A 17,441-nucleotide genomic window follows, 5' to 3' on the forward strand; every position below is an offset into this window, starting at 1 on the left:
ACCGCAATTGGAGCCCTTGGAAAACACACACAGCTGTGCCGCAGCCGCCGGCTGCCGTGTGCGGCCCAACTGCTCGTGGGGTCCGCACTTCCGCAGCCCTGTAGGCAGCGGGAACAAGCACTGCAGGACGGGCAGCCCCAACCCAGAGCGAGCAGCGAGCCTCGTGCCGCCCTCGCCTCAACGGTGCAGGCTGAGGCAGCCCACACGTGGCCGCTGCTGGGCCGCCCCGTTCCTCCTGGCGCTCCGGAGGCGGGCGGAGGGGCCGGGCCCCTTTAAGAGCGGCCGGGATCCGCTCCGCCCGCTCATTTCCTAGCGCACAGGAAGTGCGGCGGATGCGCGGCGGCGCGGCCCGCGGGTGAGTACGGGCGCTCCGCTCCTCGCTCCCATCCCTGCCCGCGGTCTCCCGCTGGGTGCCTCTCTCCCGCCTTGCCGCCCGCCGGGTGCGGCCCGGCTCCCAGCCGGGGCTACGAGCGGGGCCGTGCCGTGCCGTGCCCGCCGCAGGACCGCGTAGCAGGATGGGATGCGCTTTGTGAGGCGCTTCTGAAAGCCGAGCGTGCGGAAGGTTGAACTTGACGCTGCGTCGTGGGGCCGCTCCGTGAGCGTTTACTCTCTTTTTTTTTCCCGTTTGTTTGCTTGGCTTTGTTTCTGGTTTCCCCGGTCCTGGCGTCGGGATGGTGTTGGGATCTCTTCCCCCGCGAAGCGGGGCGGTGCGGCTGTGCCAGCGCGGTGTGCTCACGTTGTGCGCTAGATGCCGTTTTCCTTCTGTTTTTCTTTTGGGTGATGAGTGCCGGGGCCCACCGTACTCCTTTCCCAGACCGCAGCAGTTAGAAGTCGCTGTTCAGTGCGGTGGAAGCGAAGTTTTGGCCTCCCTTTCTTTATTAGCTGAAGTGCGAGTCCCCGAGCGCTGTCAGAGCGGCGTTTGGAGGCGTTCCCTGCAGCTGTCGGGACAGGCCGACGTGTCCTGAGGCGTGATGCTGGTAGCTGTGGGGCCCCTACACCACCTGCTGCACGTGGAGCCCTTCCCGTGTAGGTGTCCACCGCGAGCTGTGCTGGGTGCTGCTGCGTCCCCTCTGCCCTTAACCACCGGTGAGCTGCGGGTGCAATGGAGAGCACAGTGATTTTTCATTGTTTGACTGTACGGCACAAACAGGAGTTGTTTGGCTTGTGTGCTCCTGGAGGAAACGCAAAAACTCCTGTGTAATTAAGATCTTGGGTAGTTCTTTCCTTCTTTCATTCCATGACTGTTTCAGTGCCCTTCTCAGGCATTATTATTATTTTTTTTTAAACATGAATAAACAGGAAACCCAAACCCATCATTAAGACTGCTGCATCATGGTAGAAGTTGCATCAAAATATTATTCCTGCGTTTAAATTCTTTGCTTTTGAATTGCAGCTTTGGGCTATGTTTCTTCCCAAGTGTGTGGGGAATGTCTGAGAGCATAGCCAGACCGTGAGCTGCCCTGCTCTGCTGCCAGGAAACCCCCTGGTAGATGGTGTGATGATTCTGCCTCTGCAGCAGCCTGCTGCTTCCCAAACTGATACAGTGTTCAGATGACCTCTGTAAGATGCACTGCCAAAATGGCATGAGCTTTTTTTTTGTATAAAAAAAAGAGAATGATAAAAGCTAACTTGGATGAGGAAGGGGGGGAGTGAAATTAATTACCTTTTTTTTTTCCACTGAATTGCACAACTGTTTTCTTAACTCTCTGTCGTTATGAAGCAATCTTGGGGACTTGCAGCACTTTCTCATTAAATAATGCTGAAAGAGGGCTGTGGAGGTGGGCTGGTGCTCGGATATAAGGCAAGGTAAGGGCTTGGGTGCTGCTGGAACTGGTTGGTGTTGTGCTTTCAGTTAGCTTTTCCTTCTTCTGCTCTCCTGGAGAACTGTAACCCTATTTGTTTTTGTTGTTAAAAAGCTTTCAAAAAGCACACTGGGGAGAAAATGCTTCAAGAGCCTGATGTTTTTTGTTTGGTGCCAGAAATATCAAAAGGCATAACATAAATCATGAGTAAGTGTTCACAAGGAATTGTAATGCTTGTTTAGGGCAGTGGAAATGTAATATCACCCCTGAGTTGCTGCTACAGCTTATAAGAATTTGGAGAAGTTTGCCTCTCTTTGCCAGAGCAGTTTTGTTTTGAATGGTGACTTATTAATGATAGTGCTTGGATATTCTGTTCTTGCTTATTAGAAAAGTCTAGAAGTATGAACCGACTGTAATGCTTTTAATTTCTTTCTCTTTTTTAAATGAATGTATTCTTAAAAATGGGAAAAGAAGAAAATGGAGGTAGGAAGAAATAACAGCAAGTTGTAGCTCTCCTTGTTGTGAGTGTTTCTAGGTGCAAAGGGGTTGGCACAGGACACTGAGTCCAGCCTCTTTAGGTACATCTCTGCTGTTGAAGGCCGTTTTAGCTACCTTGCAAGAAGAGCTTCAGGCTTCTTGTATTCAATTAAAAATGCAGGCAGATCAGGTAGCTTAACAGATCTTGGGTATCTTAGATCTTCTGTGTCCTGAATTAGTTGTGCCAAGAACTAGGTAGGAGTAACTGGAAGGCGAGTGGAAGCTGTGTAGTTCAAAAATCAAATGCTTAAGGTAAGAGGAAAGTGTGCTTGTTTGGGTCCTGCCTCTCTGCTGCCCACTCAGCACCTCAGGGCCATGCTGTGGGTTTAAGTTCCTGGCAGTGTGCTGGTGGTGACAAAGGGCAGCTCTGCCTCTGCTCTTGTTTCACCTCCTTCCTCCTTTATTTTAAGCACAACTCTTTTGCTGGTGATGTGGATGGGTTTCCTTCATGGTAGTGGTGAAGTTTCTGCTGGGGTAGCTATCTTGGAAGCTCCTGGGGTCTGTGTACCGTATAGGTGCCTGCAGCTGAGGTCCAGCTAACTTTTTTGTTATGGTAAGGAGTGACCCACATTACCAGTTGGTTGTTTCAGTAGATGGAGTGGGAAAGATTTCTGCATTTGTGAGTGAGTTTGCAATAGGTGACTAAAAGACAGCGTGCAGGGGTGGTTGCACTGAAGCTGGAGAGGGCTGGGTAGGCAGGCACTTGGAACTTCTCCCAAAAATTGGGAATGGTTTTATTCTTTCTCTCCCCTACTGAAGGGAGTTGCTTTTAAATGAAATGTGTATTCCAGTTGTAGAACAGAGATAAAATGCTTTCAGGGTTAATGAATTGTCTGGAGGTGGATCCTGCTGTGTGCATAGTGGCTGTCACAGATGGAGGCCTTTCACTGAGCTGGGTGGCAGTTGGCATTGTGCGAAGGCAAAATAATGCAGTGCAGAACTGCTGGGAGCTGAAGGTAACCCTGGAAGTGCATTGCTAGCAGTATGAAATGTTTCCATGTAGAAATGTTAAGCAGGTTTATTATATTTTTATCCTATGTAGTTACTGGCTTATTGTATTGAGTGTTGGTGGCAGATGAACATCAGCCCCAAATTGAGGTTAGTGTGGCTGCATTATTAATCATGCTGTTTTTTATCAAGACAATAGATCAGCACTTTGATAAATTAACAGAACTCTAGGGCTCCTTCAAGAGGTTGTGTAGGGAGCTGTGCTAGTTTTGTATTTATACATTAGGGTTTGGAAGTCAGAGTGACTGCCTCAGGTGATCTTGCAAGGAAAAGGGGCCCGGATAGATATTCAGAAGGCCGGTGCAGCAAAGGGGCCATTTCCAGCTTCATGGTGTCTAACTGCAGGAATCTGTGCGAGCCTAAGTGGCAGCTGAGGTGCTGTTGTGCAGAGATGGTGCAAGCAATTGGGTAGGTGTTTGAGCTTGCTTTGGGGGTGTGCTGTCTACATTAACATCTGAGAGCTAGCTGTAGCAAGGCAGTTAACCAGGCAGGCTTTCTGCTCCTCCCTGTGAAGACTCTGGGGTCTGTGTGTGCATGTTCACTAGAGAAACAGAAGGAATAGGTGAGGGCAGTTTTTCTGGGCAGGCTTTCTCTGCTGCAGCAGGGCAGGTGCTCAGTGGTGAGGTGGTGCTGCACTTGGCTGCTGGAGGCGTGTCAAAGCAGAGGGAGTGAGGAAAGGGAACTCGTGCTTTGGAGCACACTGAGAACACAGATGGGTAATTGTGAGCATTGTTGGGGTCTCTGGAGTTATGTATAGGGATGATTTGATCACATCTGTGAGGTGATTGCTGTCCCAGAGGAGTGACTGTGCATCAGCTCCCAGATGAGTTGTAGTAGCACTTGTGTTCTGAAGAGGATTCCACAGCAGGACTAGGATGTGTGTCCCAGCCCTGAGGGCAGCAGAGGGCTTGTCTCTGTGGATGCTGGGCCTGTGGAGTGGTAGCAGCTCAGCACTCCTGTCCCGTGCTCCATGAGCTTCCAATACACAGAAGGCTTCTGGAGTGCAGCCTTTGTAGTTCACAGAGCAGAAGGCTGTGCTGGGAGCAGAGCCTGTGCTGTGCCAGGCCCGCTGCCTGCTTGCAGCAGGGCGGAGGCTGAGCATCTCAAGTGCTCTGCTAGGTTCTGCTGGTAGCTGCTACTGAGCCCCATTTCCTGCAGGTTTTTGCATAGGCATAGTCCTTTTTAAATTGTCATGTGTAGCTCCTGAACTGTGCAAGTACCTGAACCTTTGAGTTCTGCTTTGTTAGGTGGAAAAGAGTTTTAAGTTGTCTGAACAAACCAGAGGAGGAATTAAGTGTTAAAATAGTGGAAAGGTTATTTCCACTGTCAGGTTTCACTTTGAATGAACACTTTGTAATAAGTGTCTGTAGTAACAAGTTATCTTTCCCTGCTGTGAAGCCAAAACAATTGCAGCGTCTCTGCCCTGGGAAGGAAGAGCCTAAGCCGGGGATGCGACCAACTCCTGCTGTCTGCCCCACACAGTGCTCAGCTCCTTCTGAAGAGGAGAGGAAGAGAGGTGGCCTCTGTGTCCCTAAGGCTGACCTTAGAGATGTGAAAAAACAAAGAAGGGATGGAGCCAGGGTAATATGAAGTGCTGAGAGGGGCTTCTGTTTTTTTTTTGTATCTGTCTTTTTCCAGTGCAAGAGAATTTATTGAAAGAATATCAAGATGAAAAGCTCTGACAAGCTGCTAGCTTCTCTCCTTCAACTCTTCTAAGAGCAACTTTCTCTTCAGTAACAATGTCAAAATGAAAAATGATAGATGATATAAGTGCTGGCTGTGCTTCTGGAATGCACCAGATGTTTCTCAATCATTTGGCTTCCAGCTTTCATTTCTGGTGACATATTCATGCCTGACTTATGCTGGAAGCAGAGCTGTAGCTACTGCTCTAACAGTTAGCTCTTCTCAGAGTACTTGTGGGTCGTGTTCCTCCTTTGCTTCTGTGGGCTGAGGAATAGCTGAGTGATCCTTGTTTTGATAGTACACACGAACTCAAGTTAGCTGATGCCATTTTTAAATAAGAGAAGTGAGACAACAGAGCATAGTTGGATGTGTATGCTTGAGTAAAATGCTTCCAGAAAACAGATTGTTTTCAACTGCTTCTATGCCTGCTACATCCCCACAACCAATTTCAGTCATTCTATGTTGGTTTCTTTTTATTTTTTAAAAAGTAGAAAATTGCTTCAGTGAAAGTGTAATTATTCTGTGCAAATACCGTGTACTCAAGTGTAGTTACCTTTTGGAGTTCTGTAGCATTTGTTGCAGCATACTCGTCTTGTGTGGGGGAGTATTTACCTGGGGCATCTTTAGATGTTCAGAGTTGTAAGAGTGTTTTTCTGTTCCTTGTTGGGTTATTCATGTTTAGGTAATTGCTTTCCCCCCCCTAAAATAGGCTGTTTTCCTGCATGGAATGTCTTCTGCAGTGTTATCTTGTTTTGAGGACTGCTGAATGTTGAGAGTTGTATTTATACTTCTTGAAGCAGCCGTTGCTTTATCGTACTGAAAGGAGCACAAAGGTGTCACTGCATACACTCTAACAGACTACTGTGCCTTCTTGAAGGAGAGCTGAAGCTACTGTAAAAGAGGTGATTTAGTCTTGCTTGAGCAATTCTCTCTGGTAATGCAGCTGGCCCTTCATTCTTGATTGGTTGTGCAGTGTTGCATGCGTTCCTGTGAGGTACTGACTTTGAAGAATTGTACACTTCAGCCTGGTAATGTCTCTACACGTAATCCTCTTTTGAAATTGTAGGAATTAAATGCTTCAGGAAACTTCAGTAGTGAGTCCACTGTTTCCTTGCTGCTTTCTTCTTAGTATATACTAATTACTGAAAATGAGAGTTGTCAGTCTAGTGACAGTGAACTACTTATCCACCAAGTATTTGGGTATGGATTTAATGTGTGATTAGGAAAAACAGTTGAGGGTGGGTCATGTTTTTCACGTAGTGCACTGGAGTCATTTGGACATAGTTACTTGAATTGCTATGGGTCTGCTGTATGGCTCTTGCTTTCTTAGGAGTTCTGTTCTCAAATGAGAAGAGACAATCCTTCCCCAGCCTTGCTGCTACCTGTGCAGGTCCCAAACTCTTACTTTCCACACCACTATGTTTGTGGCTGGCAGCCTGCAGCAAACAGAGGGGCGGAGGAATGCCTCTGGGCCTGGAGCTGGCACGTGAAGTTGCCCTTTTACTTTGCACGGTCTCTCACTGTTAGCAAGGATCTTGCTCAACTGCATGGTAACTGAGCATGGTTCTTGGCCTGTCTCGTTTAATGCTTATGTGAAAAATGACTTCTGGCTAGAGATGGCAGGAATGCTTTGCTGATGCTTGTGTGAAGGTAACAACTTGTACTTCTGTTCCTGTTTCTAGGTTAAACCCGAACACTGTATAGGGTAGGCAGAATAGGTGTGGTTGCATAGTACTGTGGTTCCCTTAATCCCTTGCAACAAGAGGAAGATGACTTGCTTCTCTATTTTAAAGCTTTTTTTTATGCCTTATTATTTTAAAAAGGGAAATAGAGTCCATAGTAACGTGAAAGCCCACAAGTTAAATAATAAACTATAGAAAATGCTGTGTAAATTAGGGGACTTAGTTGTTTTGGAAGCAAAAGCTAGTGATTGCTTCAGGATACCTACTGGATAATCTGAAATCTAAACAAACCACTTGTGCTAGTCTTATGTGGGGCACTTCAGGTCAGTGGTTTCTTGCTGAGAAGATGCCTGTCTCTATTAAATATAGTTAACTCTGAGGTGATTTTATTTCCGGATGTTTTCAACATTGAGGATAATGAACAGCTCAGTTAAGGTATGGTTGTTTGGGTTTGTAGCTTTCATTGCCATTCAGATTTTTCCATAATACATTGGGCTTTCTCTGGCTTCCTCTGAAGCGACAGTAGGGGGTCCTGTTCGTAAGTCCATTGCTTACTTTAAGTTAAGTATAAAGTAAATAACACGAATAACCTTGTTCTTTAAACTATTTAATGTATTCTAGTTTGTGTAGGAACACTAGATACCAGGATAAACAAAAATTTGCTTCCTTCCTTAAACTAAGGAGGATAAAACCTCTTTATCAAAAGGCTGTTTTTTCCTTGCTATTTCATGTAAGAATGGGGTTACATAGTTAGCACTTCTCTCATGGAAGGATGACTGTAGGAGTGCTTTTTTTTCCAGGGTCTGTTGTGGCAGAAGTGCCACTGTTTCTCCATTGGTGGATGTTACCTTCTGCATCCTTTCTCTGCCACTTGAGGTGTGGCGCTGAGAACTGCCTCTGTCAGATTGATGTCCTGATTCCCCTTCTTAGGTGGGGGTGTGTGGTGCAGGACAGGTACATCACAGCTGTGATTTTTTTTCTCTGCTTACTTGAGTCAGTTGTAAAAGTATATTAAAGCAGGGCTCCTGGAAGTGAGGCTGTGATGGAGAGGGTTCAGGAGGTGATGAGTAAGACTTGCTTGTTTGTCCTTGGTAGGGAAAATGTAAGATCAAACCTATGTTAATTGAACCCCACTACGAACAGAAATAGTGTGGTTTCACTTTCTTTTTAAAGGTTTCCAGCTAATATGTAGTGTGCCACTCCAGCTGCATCTCCTGGAAGAATGCAATTAATACGCAGCCTCAAAGTGCTGCTTGAGAAGTGGGTGATGTCAGAATTTGTTATTGGTGAAGCCTTTACTGTTGGATATGAGTTATCTGCAGTGTGAAGCAAGAAATGAGACTGTAATATCTTTGTGTACTGGAGTCTCTAAATAGGAAGGCAGAAGCATGTGGAAAGCTGTCTTCCTTTTACCTCAGAGATCAATGTTTGCTGGCAAAAATGTGGTGTGGCTTTCATCAAATAAATCACTTGTGTAAAGAGTGTGCAGGAAAAGGTTGTTCTTAAGCCTGCCTTTTTCAGTAATAAATCCTGTGCTGACTGTCTTTGCTGGTGATTCCCATGGTTGAACTGCTTTTTCCTGCTGTGTTACTGTACTACTATAATCCCTGTGCCAAAGGTCTGAATTTTTTCCTCCTCATTTAGGAACTAAACAAATGTCTGAGCTTAGCTATTGCGGATATGCCTGAGCACTTGATAATTCATTAGAGGCTTTTCATAATGCATGCAGTAGCTTTTGTCTGGGTGTTGAGTTTTTCCACCTCTTCAATTAAAAATGAAGCAGATCCTCTTCAGTGTTCAGTGTATGTTTGTCATCCTTCCCCTGTCTGGGTGGGAGGCTGGCTGTGCCAGTGCTTGCCAGTGGGACTTGGTAACCAAGAAATTCAAGGGAGACCAAAAACACCTGTGGGTGAATAGGAGTGATGTGGAGCTGATAGCTCACCATTACCCCAGGCTGTTAGCTGAGCAGCCCAGTGAGGCTACAGCAACACAGAAGTGATGCATGTTACTGCCAGGAGTCTGGTGAAGACTGACTGGGCCAAATGCAACCGCTTTTATTGTTTATCAGCCAATTGGAGCTGAGAAGTTTATAGCAACTAAGGATCATCATAAACGTTGTTTGAGCTACATTGCAGATCTAAACCTGAAGTCCAGCATCTGAAAAACATCTTTCTGCAGAAACTACCTTTTTTTTGTGCTGCTTTGTGCTCTTAGAAGTTTTCTCCTATATGGTACGATCCACATGAGCATGCCAAGGTAACGTGACTTCCAGTAGGAATGCTGGGAAGGTTAGATAAGAGGCAAATAGGCAACTGGGACAATTCTAAGAGCTTACTGCAAGAAAAAAGCTCTTGAATGCCAGTCAGATAATGTGAGTGGCAAAGCTTGAGATCTGTTGTGGTGGGCTATAGTACTGTATTGGGTACTGAACTTGGAAAAAAAAAATTGAAAGTAAGCTTCTTCCCCGTGGAATAGGCTGTGATCTAAATGGGCACAGTTACAATGTGCCTAAGTTTCAATTTCTTCAGTATTTGGTCTAAGGATGCAAAATACTCTGTGATTTTTTTTTGCTTTCCTGCTGTCTTGCTCGTGTGTAGATGTCCCTATAAAAAGGGTAGTGATGCCCAGCTTTTCCTGTTGGGCAGAGTGAGTGAGTTTGTGTGCAGGCAATCTGGAGCTGAGCCACAGCTGAAAGCAGATCTGTCCCAGCTGGGATAATAACATGTTGGTTATGGTTAGCCCAATGTGAGGGTGAGAACCAGACTGAAGATTAGTTCTCACTTTTCTCAAAAAACTGTGTCCCCTAATTCCACTTGGGTATTTTCTTCGCTTTTCTCTTTCTACTAACATTCCCAACAGTAGAAAAACTGACTTTGGTTCTTATTTGCTTAGGACAGCCTTGGAACAGCTTCATTTGACAATTCTGTGGGCTGCTGAAGTACACAGTATGTGATTCTGCATACTGAAGTTTTGGTTTGAGGTTTTTCATTCTAGGGTTTTATGCAAAGATTCTTTGACGACAGAGGTGATTAACTTCTTGCATTGGTTTCATCAAGTGAGAAAATACCTGCTGTGGTGCAGTGTTTCTCAGTGTTCCCAAGCAATACTGGGAGTACGCTTTTGCTGAGAACAGAATAAAATGAAATAATCAAGGGATGATGTTGGACCTCAAGCTTTTATTATGTCTTGCCAAGGAAGGAAGTGTGTGTGTGGAGGGATTTAAGATGGTTAGTGTCTGTGGCATTGTGGGTGAAATTACAAATTAAAAAAAAATAGGAAAATCAGATGGAATTTCATAGTCAGTTAAACTATGACCATGTAGGGCATGCTGAATGAGAAAGACATTTCTGAAGTAGAACATGTGAGAATGAGGAATGTCTGCGCAGACAAGCTTGAAGTCAAAGCAGTGAGCTATTTCATTATGCTCTTAGCATGAATGTTTCCTCTGTTTAGAGCGAAGTACTCATCCTCTGCTGTCAGGAACCAAAACCGAGCTTACACAATTAAAACAAATTTAGAAGCATTTTGTTTTACCATGCTGGTCTGTTCCCTTGTGCTTAGAGAATCAACAAGCTCTTTTGTAAGGAACAAACATTTCCATAGTTGAATATACATAAGGCCTGAGAAATGCAGAAAGAGTAACAGTGAGTTGATTCTGGAGAAGCAGCAAATCTTCATCAGCATTGTATGAGCCTCAGAGGTCTCATTGCAAATATTTTCATTTTGGAAAATAGGAATAAAGCAAAATATCAGCATCTGCAATTAAAATTTGGTCTTTAAACAGTGGAATACTGATGATGGGAACTACTTTTTGAGTACTTTTTCATGAAACCTTATCCTTTTTATGAACTTTAGAGTGCACCATAGAGCACCGAATTAACTTTTCTGGTGTGATAGGTTGTTGCATGTATTTGCTAATTTATAGGCTTGTTTCACAGCCTGCTTGTTCTTGTAATAATCTTCTACAGACTGGGAGTCATTTCTGAAATTCTTAAGGTTGTGTTGTACCAGACCTAATATGTTAGCAAATTTAGTTTGTAAATATGTTGGGAAAACTTTTCCCCAAAAGAGACAGAGAAGAGACTTATGGCTTCCTTTACTTGAATAAAGGGGGAGTCCACTGGGACATCCCCCTGTGGTGAGTGTCAGACTGCAGATTCCTGTCCATCCTGACTACACTATTACATTATCCTTTCCTCCTTTTCTTGGCTGCGGTACTTGGAGGTTACAGACTTCCCTGTCTGCTCTCCCTTGTATGAGACCTGTTAGGCCTGCAGCAAGTCCAACATTCATAAGCTTAAGTTGTCTATAGACCTTTGAAACCAAAACATTATTTGGTGAGGGTATACATACAGAGAAGGAAGGAATTTGCAAGCTTCTGCACAATAACTTAGGAGCAGAGGAGCAAGGGCATCTCATTCACAAGTCTCTGTGTAAATGATTTTATTAGCCAGGGCATCTTGTTGGCAGGTCTTTGATTAAATGATTTTATTTTCAACGGCATCTTCAAGCTTCTGTTATCTCAAAATGTTTAAAAGAGAAGATAGAGAAAGAGGGATTGTAGACTTAAAATTTCTGGCGGCATATGGGTTAAGATTTTTACTGATTTTTTTTTTACTGACTTTTACTCCTTGAAGAATGTGAGGGAACGTTTCGTAGGTTTTTTTTTTCCCTAGACTAAACTGTAAGCTACTTAAGAAAGGTAGTATCAAGGATGGTTAGAAGCCTTAGTGCTCAAGATGTTGTTCCAGGGGATGATGCCTTACCATATTGAAGTGTTACTGTATCAATCTTATATTGGCAATAGAGCAAATATGGGAAAACAAAGGGACAAGCCCTACATTGTTACTGCTAACTGTTAGGTCTTGGGAGCCTTTCCAACAGGCAGTGCACTTAAAGGTAATAAACAAGGAAAAATTCAAGCCCTTTGAGGAACAAATCTGACACGTTTCATTCTCTCACAGCAGAAGTGACAGTGGAAAAATATGAATATGTCCAGACTGGTTCAGTCCCCACTGTAACAAACTAACATCCACACATGATTTAGAATCTCAGTATTTAACGTAACCAGTTGCACAAACATTCCTTGCCTTCACAGGACTAAAGGAAGTGGTAGTGGGGAAAAATGCCTGTTCTTTGCAACACTGCTCTGAAGTTGTCAGAGTTAAATAGGCAAGGTCTAGCTCTGTAAGACAGCAAAAGGCTGTCTTAAGATTGTCACTAGCTCGCTGGAAAAGGGTTTCAACTAATAAGGCACAATTAGAAGAAATAGAAGGAAAAGCGTGAGATTGCTTCAGCCCAATGCACCTACTTTCTGTACTGGCAGAAAGGGATTTGTTTCTCTGCTTCAGTACCCTGAAGGCAGTGCTATCCTTTCCAGCTCTCTAGTCCCAGTAGATAAGGCTCAAAAATTTGCAGTTACTTGTGATCTTTTATTATTGCATTGATGAGGCAATGGAGATGGCAGTGTATGTGTTGGCATGCTTACTTTTCTTAGACCAACATAATGATGTATGTTTTGCCTCAGTGAAGAAACTAGCTGAGGACAGAGTTATTTCACAACTCCTTGCTATTGTCTGAGGGAATCTTAATCTCCTGGTGCTCTTTGTCCTCCTGACACCACACAGGGGAATCTGTTCTCACTTCTAAGAAAAGAATAAAACCTGAAGAAAGTTAGTGACTCACCAGAGTTGGAACACAAGGCAATTTATTGTCAGGTCAGAGAACTGAATAAAGGCCTCATATGCTTATGCCATAGCTTGAGGGGTTTTTATGTGTCACTTAACAGCCCACGAAGTAGGAGGCTTCATGACTTAAGTGATTCTAAACTAGAGGTTGTGAAGAGCCAAATCTGGCAGTGGTTTGCAGCTGCCTGTGCTGCCCATCACTAAGTACGGTGGCAGCCTGAATCAATTAACACAAGATCTTCACTAAAAATATTAGTCCCTGGTTTCTGCTTTCTGAAATTATACTGTAAAAATGTGCAAAGTGCTGTTTGTGTTCTACTGAGCTGTAATGCTTGACCTTGTTTCCTACTATGTCCTCTGTGCCAAGAGCATCTCTTAATTATTAAAAAACTGATTACTGTGGTGATGAAGTAGTTGTGTTTGTATATGCAGTGGTGCAAAAGAAATGCTGTTCTTGACAGTAGTAATAATAGTTGAAAGTGTATTTGTCTGTGTTTTGCCCAAGTCAGATAGTCCAGGCATATTGAAAAAGTGGTCAAACTGATCTAAGATGTCTCAACTTATGTGTGGTATGGTAGCATTTATGTGGACTTTAAGAAATATTTTTTTCTTCATATTAGTAATTGTGGTTTCACGTCTTGTTTTCTAACAGAACCAGAGTGCAGGAGGGAATGTACAAAAACATTATGCAGGCAGTTTTGTATTAATATACATTTGGGATGGTATTGCATTGCTTCTGTTAACTAGTTCTAGCCTGTAGGTTTTTTCTTGTCTGCTTTGACTCACCACACCTGGACCATGGTTTTCAGTCTGAAGATGCATCTGGTGCTGCAAGATACACTCAGGAGTGACTCATTTCTGACTTATTTAGACTTCAGATGTATGCCAACTGAACTACTTGTTATTTTTGTGCTGAATTGTCCAATAGCTTGAGTACAAAAAGCTTCAGTTTCATTTAACTATTGCTTTTTAGCTGTTATATGCAAAATCTCTATGTGAACAATCTAATTTATACTTAAAATGGGTCATAAGCAGAGATTCTCACGCTGGAAGTACTTCAGTGGTTTCAAGTGGTCCTGTAGGCTTCATCTGAATGGCTGCAAGTGTGAAACTCCTGTAAGATTGTGTGTGTGTGTTATGCCTGGGTATGGAAGAAAGGCAACTGCCAGTGTTGGTGTTGATGATGATAATTATGTATTTAAGCTTTTTGGCTTTGTTATTGGAGCTTGCATGCAAATTATGCTTAATATTGTGATACCACTGATGCACAGTACCTGTTAGTCACTGAAGCGTTATCCTGGTGCTGGTAACTGACTGAAAAGAGAAATACTGCAAGGACACATAAAATTTGTGGGGATATAATCCATAGTATAATAAACACATGAAGCACGTTGTGGCAGTGGCTTTATTTTTATGTTCAAGAATGGTAGAAAGACTATCTTCCTGACTGGTGGCAATGACAGATAGCAGTCTGCTCATCCAATATATAAAGAATTTTGGAGTGTGCAACTTCTGTTTCATCAGCATATTGAAGTTACACTGAATTTACTCAAGTTCCAGGTTTCCCCCCAGGTAATTAAACAACAAAATGCATGCAGAGCAGATAGATTCCTTGGATAAGTTTTAATCAGCTTCACCTATGTTTTACCACCAATTTTTAAACCAAGTATTTTATTAGCTTTAAGAAGTAGAATCACATAAATTGAGCTTTATTTCTGCTGTATCCTTCCCTTTTCATGCCTGTTTATGCTTCCACTGTAGTAGGCCTATGAACTGTTCTGTTGGCTTTGATTTTTGGTATCCTCCTCTTGTGTAACTGAACTTTTTGTGGGCCTTTCCTCCCTGCTTCAAGGGGATGACTGATTCAAAGTTTCCATTCCTCTTATCTAAACTGAATGGTAGAAATAGTACTGAACTCAGTGTCTGAAGCTCCCTTTCTTCACTTAGGAGCCTATATTTGAAATCCAAGTTCTGTTGAATTTGCCTTAATCTGGTGTGATGATCCTGTGAACTTGGATATTTAAGTCTTCAATACTTTATTCATGAGTGAATGGGATATTTACTTAAGGAAAAGCAAATGGAAATACAAGTTGCTGCTGCTGCTTCAAAATAGCTCTTGGTTTTGTTTTGTGGGTTTTTTTTTTCAGATGAGTAGGCAGGGCATGTTTTCTCTTGTTTTGTCCTTCCCACAGGAAGAAGAAAAGGAATGAAGGAGTTGAAAGTTGATGAGAATACTGTTTTAGCTGGCTATGTGAGAAATCTGCATAGTTATTTTTTCTGTAAAATAGAGATATGAGTACTGTGTCAAAGGGAATAACTGGGTGATGCAATGGAAAGAATCTTTTGGCTCACCTATTTTTTTGCCCCTTGCTACTGCATTTTTTTTAATACGTATGTTGTAACTTTGTTCATGTGTTTTTAAAATGATTATCTTCTTTGTAGTCCTAATGTGCGTCTTTCTTTCAATTTTAGGTTCTGTCTTCATTTCGCTGACTCAAACCACAGATTCCAAGGAGAGGAGAGAGAAGTGGAATAAAATACTCAAGTGCTAAGGGAAAAAGTCAGGCTAGCCAATGGCAATTACTGTTACTGACCTGTAGACTGCTTTTGAATTTTTCCTGTTCCCAAGCTTATAAAATATCTGAAACAGACTTTCCTAGCCAGATTTCAAGTAGGCTAAGAACTCTTAAGCATTTCTGTTAGGAAATGGAAATATGATTCCTTGCAGGTATCTTCCTTGGTCCCCTTTCCCAGCATTTTTTTGTCTGGGGTAAGAAATTCTAAGCTAGTTGTATGGAGTCAGCCAAATGTACAGTTGATAGTCATGGATGATGCAGGAACGTCTGATTTATGGCTCTGCTATGACACCTGATTGGGAAAAGATTGAAAATTAATCATGTGCTACATTATCAGAGCTTGAAGTAACAATGCAGGTCATGCTTCCTTCTGGTTCCTAAGAATTAGACGCTGGGGTGATGTTCCTCAGAAGGCACGAGCAGTTAAGTTATCTTTTTTGTTTGGAGGCAAAAATAATATGAGAATGCCCAGAAGAGGCTTAGTGATTCAAGCAAGGACTCGTTGGCTGCTAGTGGGCATTGCTTTCCTATTCAGTTTAGTCCTGCTCATGTATTTGCTTGAGTGTGCTCCGCAGACAGATAGTAATGGATCTTTACCTGGCGTTATAGGTGAAAACGTGGGTAAAGAGTATTATCAAGCTCTCTTGCAGGAGCAAGAAGAGCATTATCAGAACCGAGCTACTAGTCTTAAACGTCAGATTGCCCAGTTAAAGCAAGAGCTTCAGGAAATGAGTGATAAATTGAAAACTCTGCAGGATAAAAAGAGCCCCAAAGTCAATGGTGTGAACTACCAGGGCACCAAAGAACAAGCATCAAATGATCTCCTAGAGTTCCTTCATTCCCAGATTGACAAAGCTGAAGTGAGTGTGGGGGCAAAACTGCCTAGTGAATACAGCGTCGTTCCTTTTGAAAGCTTTACATCCATGAAAGTATTCCAGCTGGAGATGGGGCTCACTCGGCATCCAGAAGAGAAGCCTGTTAGAAAGGATAAACGAGATGAATTGGTAGAAGTTATTGAGGCTGGCCTAGAAGTTATCAATAATCCAGATGAAGAAGATGATGATGATGGAGTAGGAGAGAGGCAGCTGTATAGCGAAAATGACTTTGTAGAAGGTATGTCTATTAGACTCTTTCCACTTTCCAGCCTATTAACGAGGTGTTACCACAGGCATTTAATGATATTTGTTCTTAGGATTTTTTACTTAGTCAACTATAGTCTTGAACAGTAATTAAACAGTAAGAACTTGTATTTCCAACAGAGAATATTACTGCTTCATTATATTGTGTTCTGAATAGTAAGCAAGGTATCCATTTCCAAAGAGGAGTTCTACAGGAATTGTATATGGAAAGCTGTATCTGCTTAAAATATTGAGGCATTCGTAACTGATTTTAGCATTAGTCTTTGTTGTGACTGCTAACTGTCTTTAATTAATTGAAATACTTCTAGAGTACCTGGTTGCAGTGGGAGGCTGAAACTGATTCCTTTTCCAACGTAGTTCAACTGCTTGGCTATGAAGGTTCAGGGTGTTTTCTTCATTCATCTCTATACCACCTTCAGTTAATAGTCAGGATTCTGACTTATAGAGTTGGTATGCTCATACTGATGGAAATTGTTGGTATACTGATCTTTTGGTTATGTCATCTTAAGAGACTCTTCACTGTGTATTGGTCATAAGGTCTGCTAAGATGTGCAACCTTGAAGTGGGCTTACTGGGGAAAAGCACACAAGTAGGTTACATGAAAACATGGAACTGCTAGTGTGAGTACTTCAGTTTTCTTGTTCTCTTATCTGTTCTTTCAGCACTTGTAAATTTAATTACTGAACATATAATGGTTGTATTTGTTCTATAATACTTTTAACGCTTAGGTAATGCATTTTTTAGCATGCTACTAGAATTCCTGTAGAACTTGACCGTCAAGGTACAATGTAATGCTGGTGAAGAACATTATCAAAAATTACCTTGTATTTGCATTTTTGCATTTACAGTACTAAATACAGTTCATGTTTCCATAAAAGAAAAAGAACTGGACCATACTATGTATGTGAGAGCATGTCTAGAGAATGGACTTGAGTTCTCAGCAGTACTGATGTCCGTACTATTAAGCAAGCATGTGTTGGAAAAGGGTACAGTTGGCCTTGAAATTTACCATTATTTTCAATCGAGGATGATGTAATTGGTCTGTAGCTCAAAAAGAGTCTGCTTTTAATAACTACTATATTTGAGATTTTAACGCAAGACTCTTCCTTCAGGGAAGTGGGCCTGGATATAGGATCCAGTTCATTGCATCAGTGTAATATATCTAGTGCAGTGTTAGGCCCTTATTAGGGTTTTCACTTATAACTGTTCTTTACCTAGAGGTGGTCATTTTTGCAGTGTCTTACTGTTTTATTTCTAAGTGTGCAACTGCTTTTTTCTTTGTTTCACATGCTGCTTATGCTGTAGAGGAATTTCTTTTCACTTATAC

The 17,441-nt window shown here is 42.6% G+C and overlaps 1 protein-coding gene across 2 annotated transcripts in view; it reads left to right on the top strand.

Moving 5' to 3' along the window:
- Window positions 1-316: 316 nt before the first annotated feature.
- Window positions 317-17,441, top strand: part of CSGALNACT2 (chondroitin sulfate N-acetylgalactosaminyltransferase 2) — a 30,621-nt gene continuing 13,496 nt past the window's right edge. The window contains exons 1-2 of one of the 2 annotated variants that reach the window (XM_065746992.1): window positions 317-355; window positions 14,872-16,088. In XM_065746992.1, the coding sequence (XP_065603064.1) occupies window positions 15,434-16,088 (655 nt within the window). In that variant the 5' untranslated portion in view covers window positions 317-355; window positions 14,872-15,433. Of the gene's footprint in view, window positions 356-14,561; window positions 14,791-14,871; window positions 16,089-17,441 lie in introns of those variants that run through there. The other variant, XM_065746993.1, reaches the window with a different exon arrangement.

The sequence above is a fragment of the Cyrtonyx montezumae genome, unplaced genomic scaffold (assembly GCF_038088225.1).
Source record: "Cyrtonyx montezumae isolate F1298 unplaced genomic scaffold, pur_monq_1.0 scaffold_4, whole genome shotgun sequence".
NCBI lineage: Eukaryota > Metazoa > Chordata > Aves > Galliformes > Odontophoridae > Cyrtonyx > Cyrtonyx montezumae.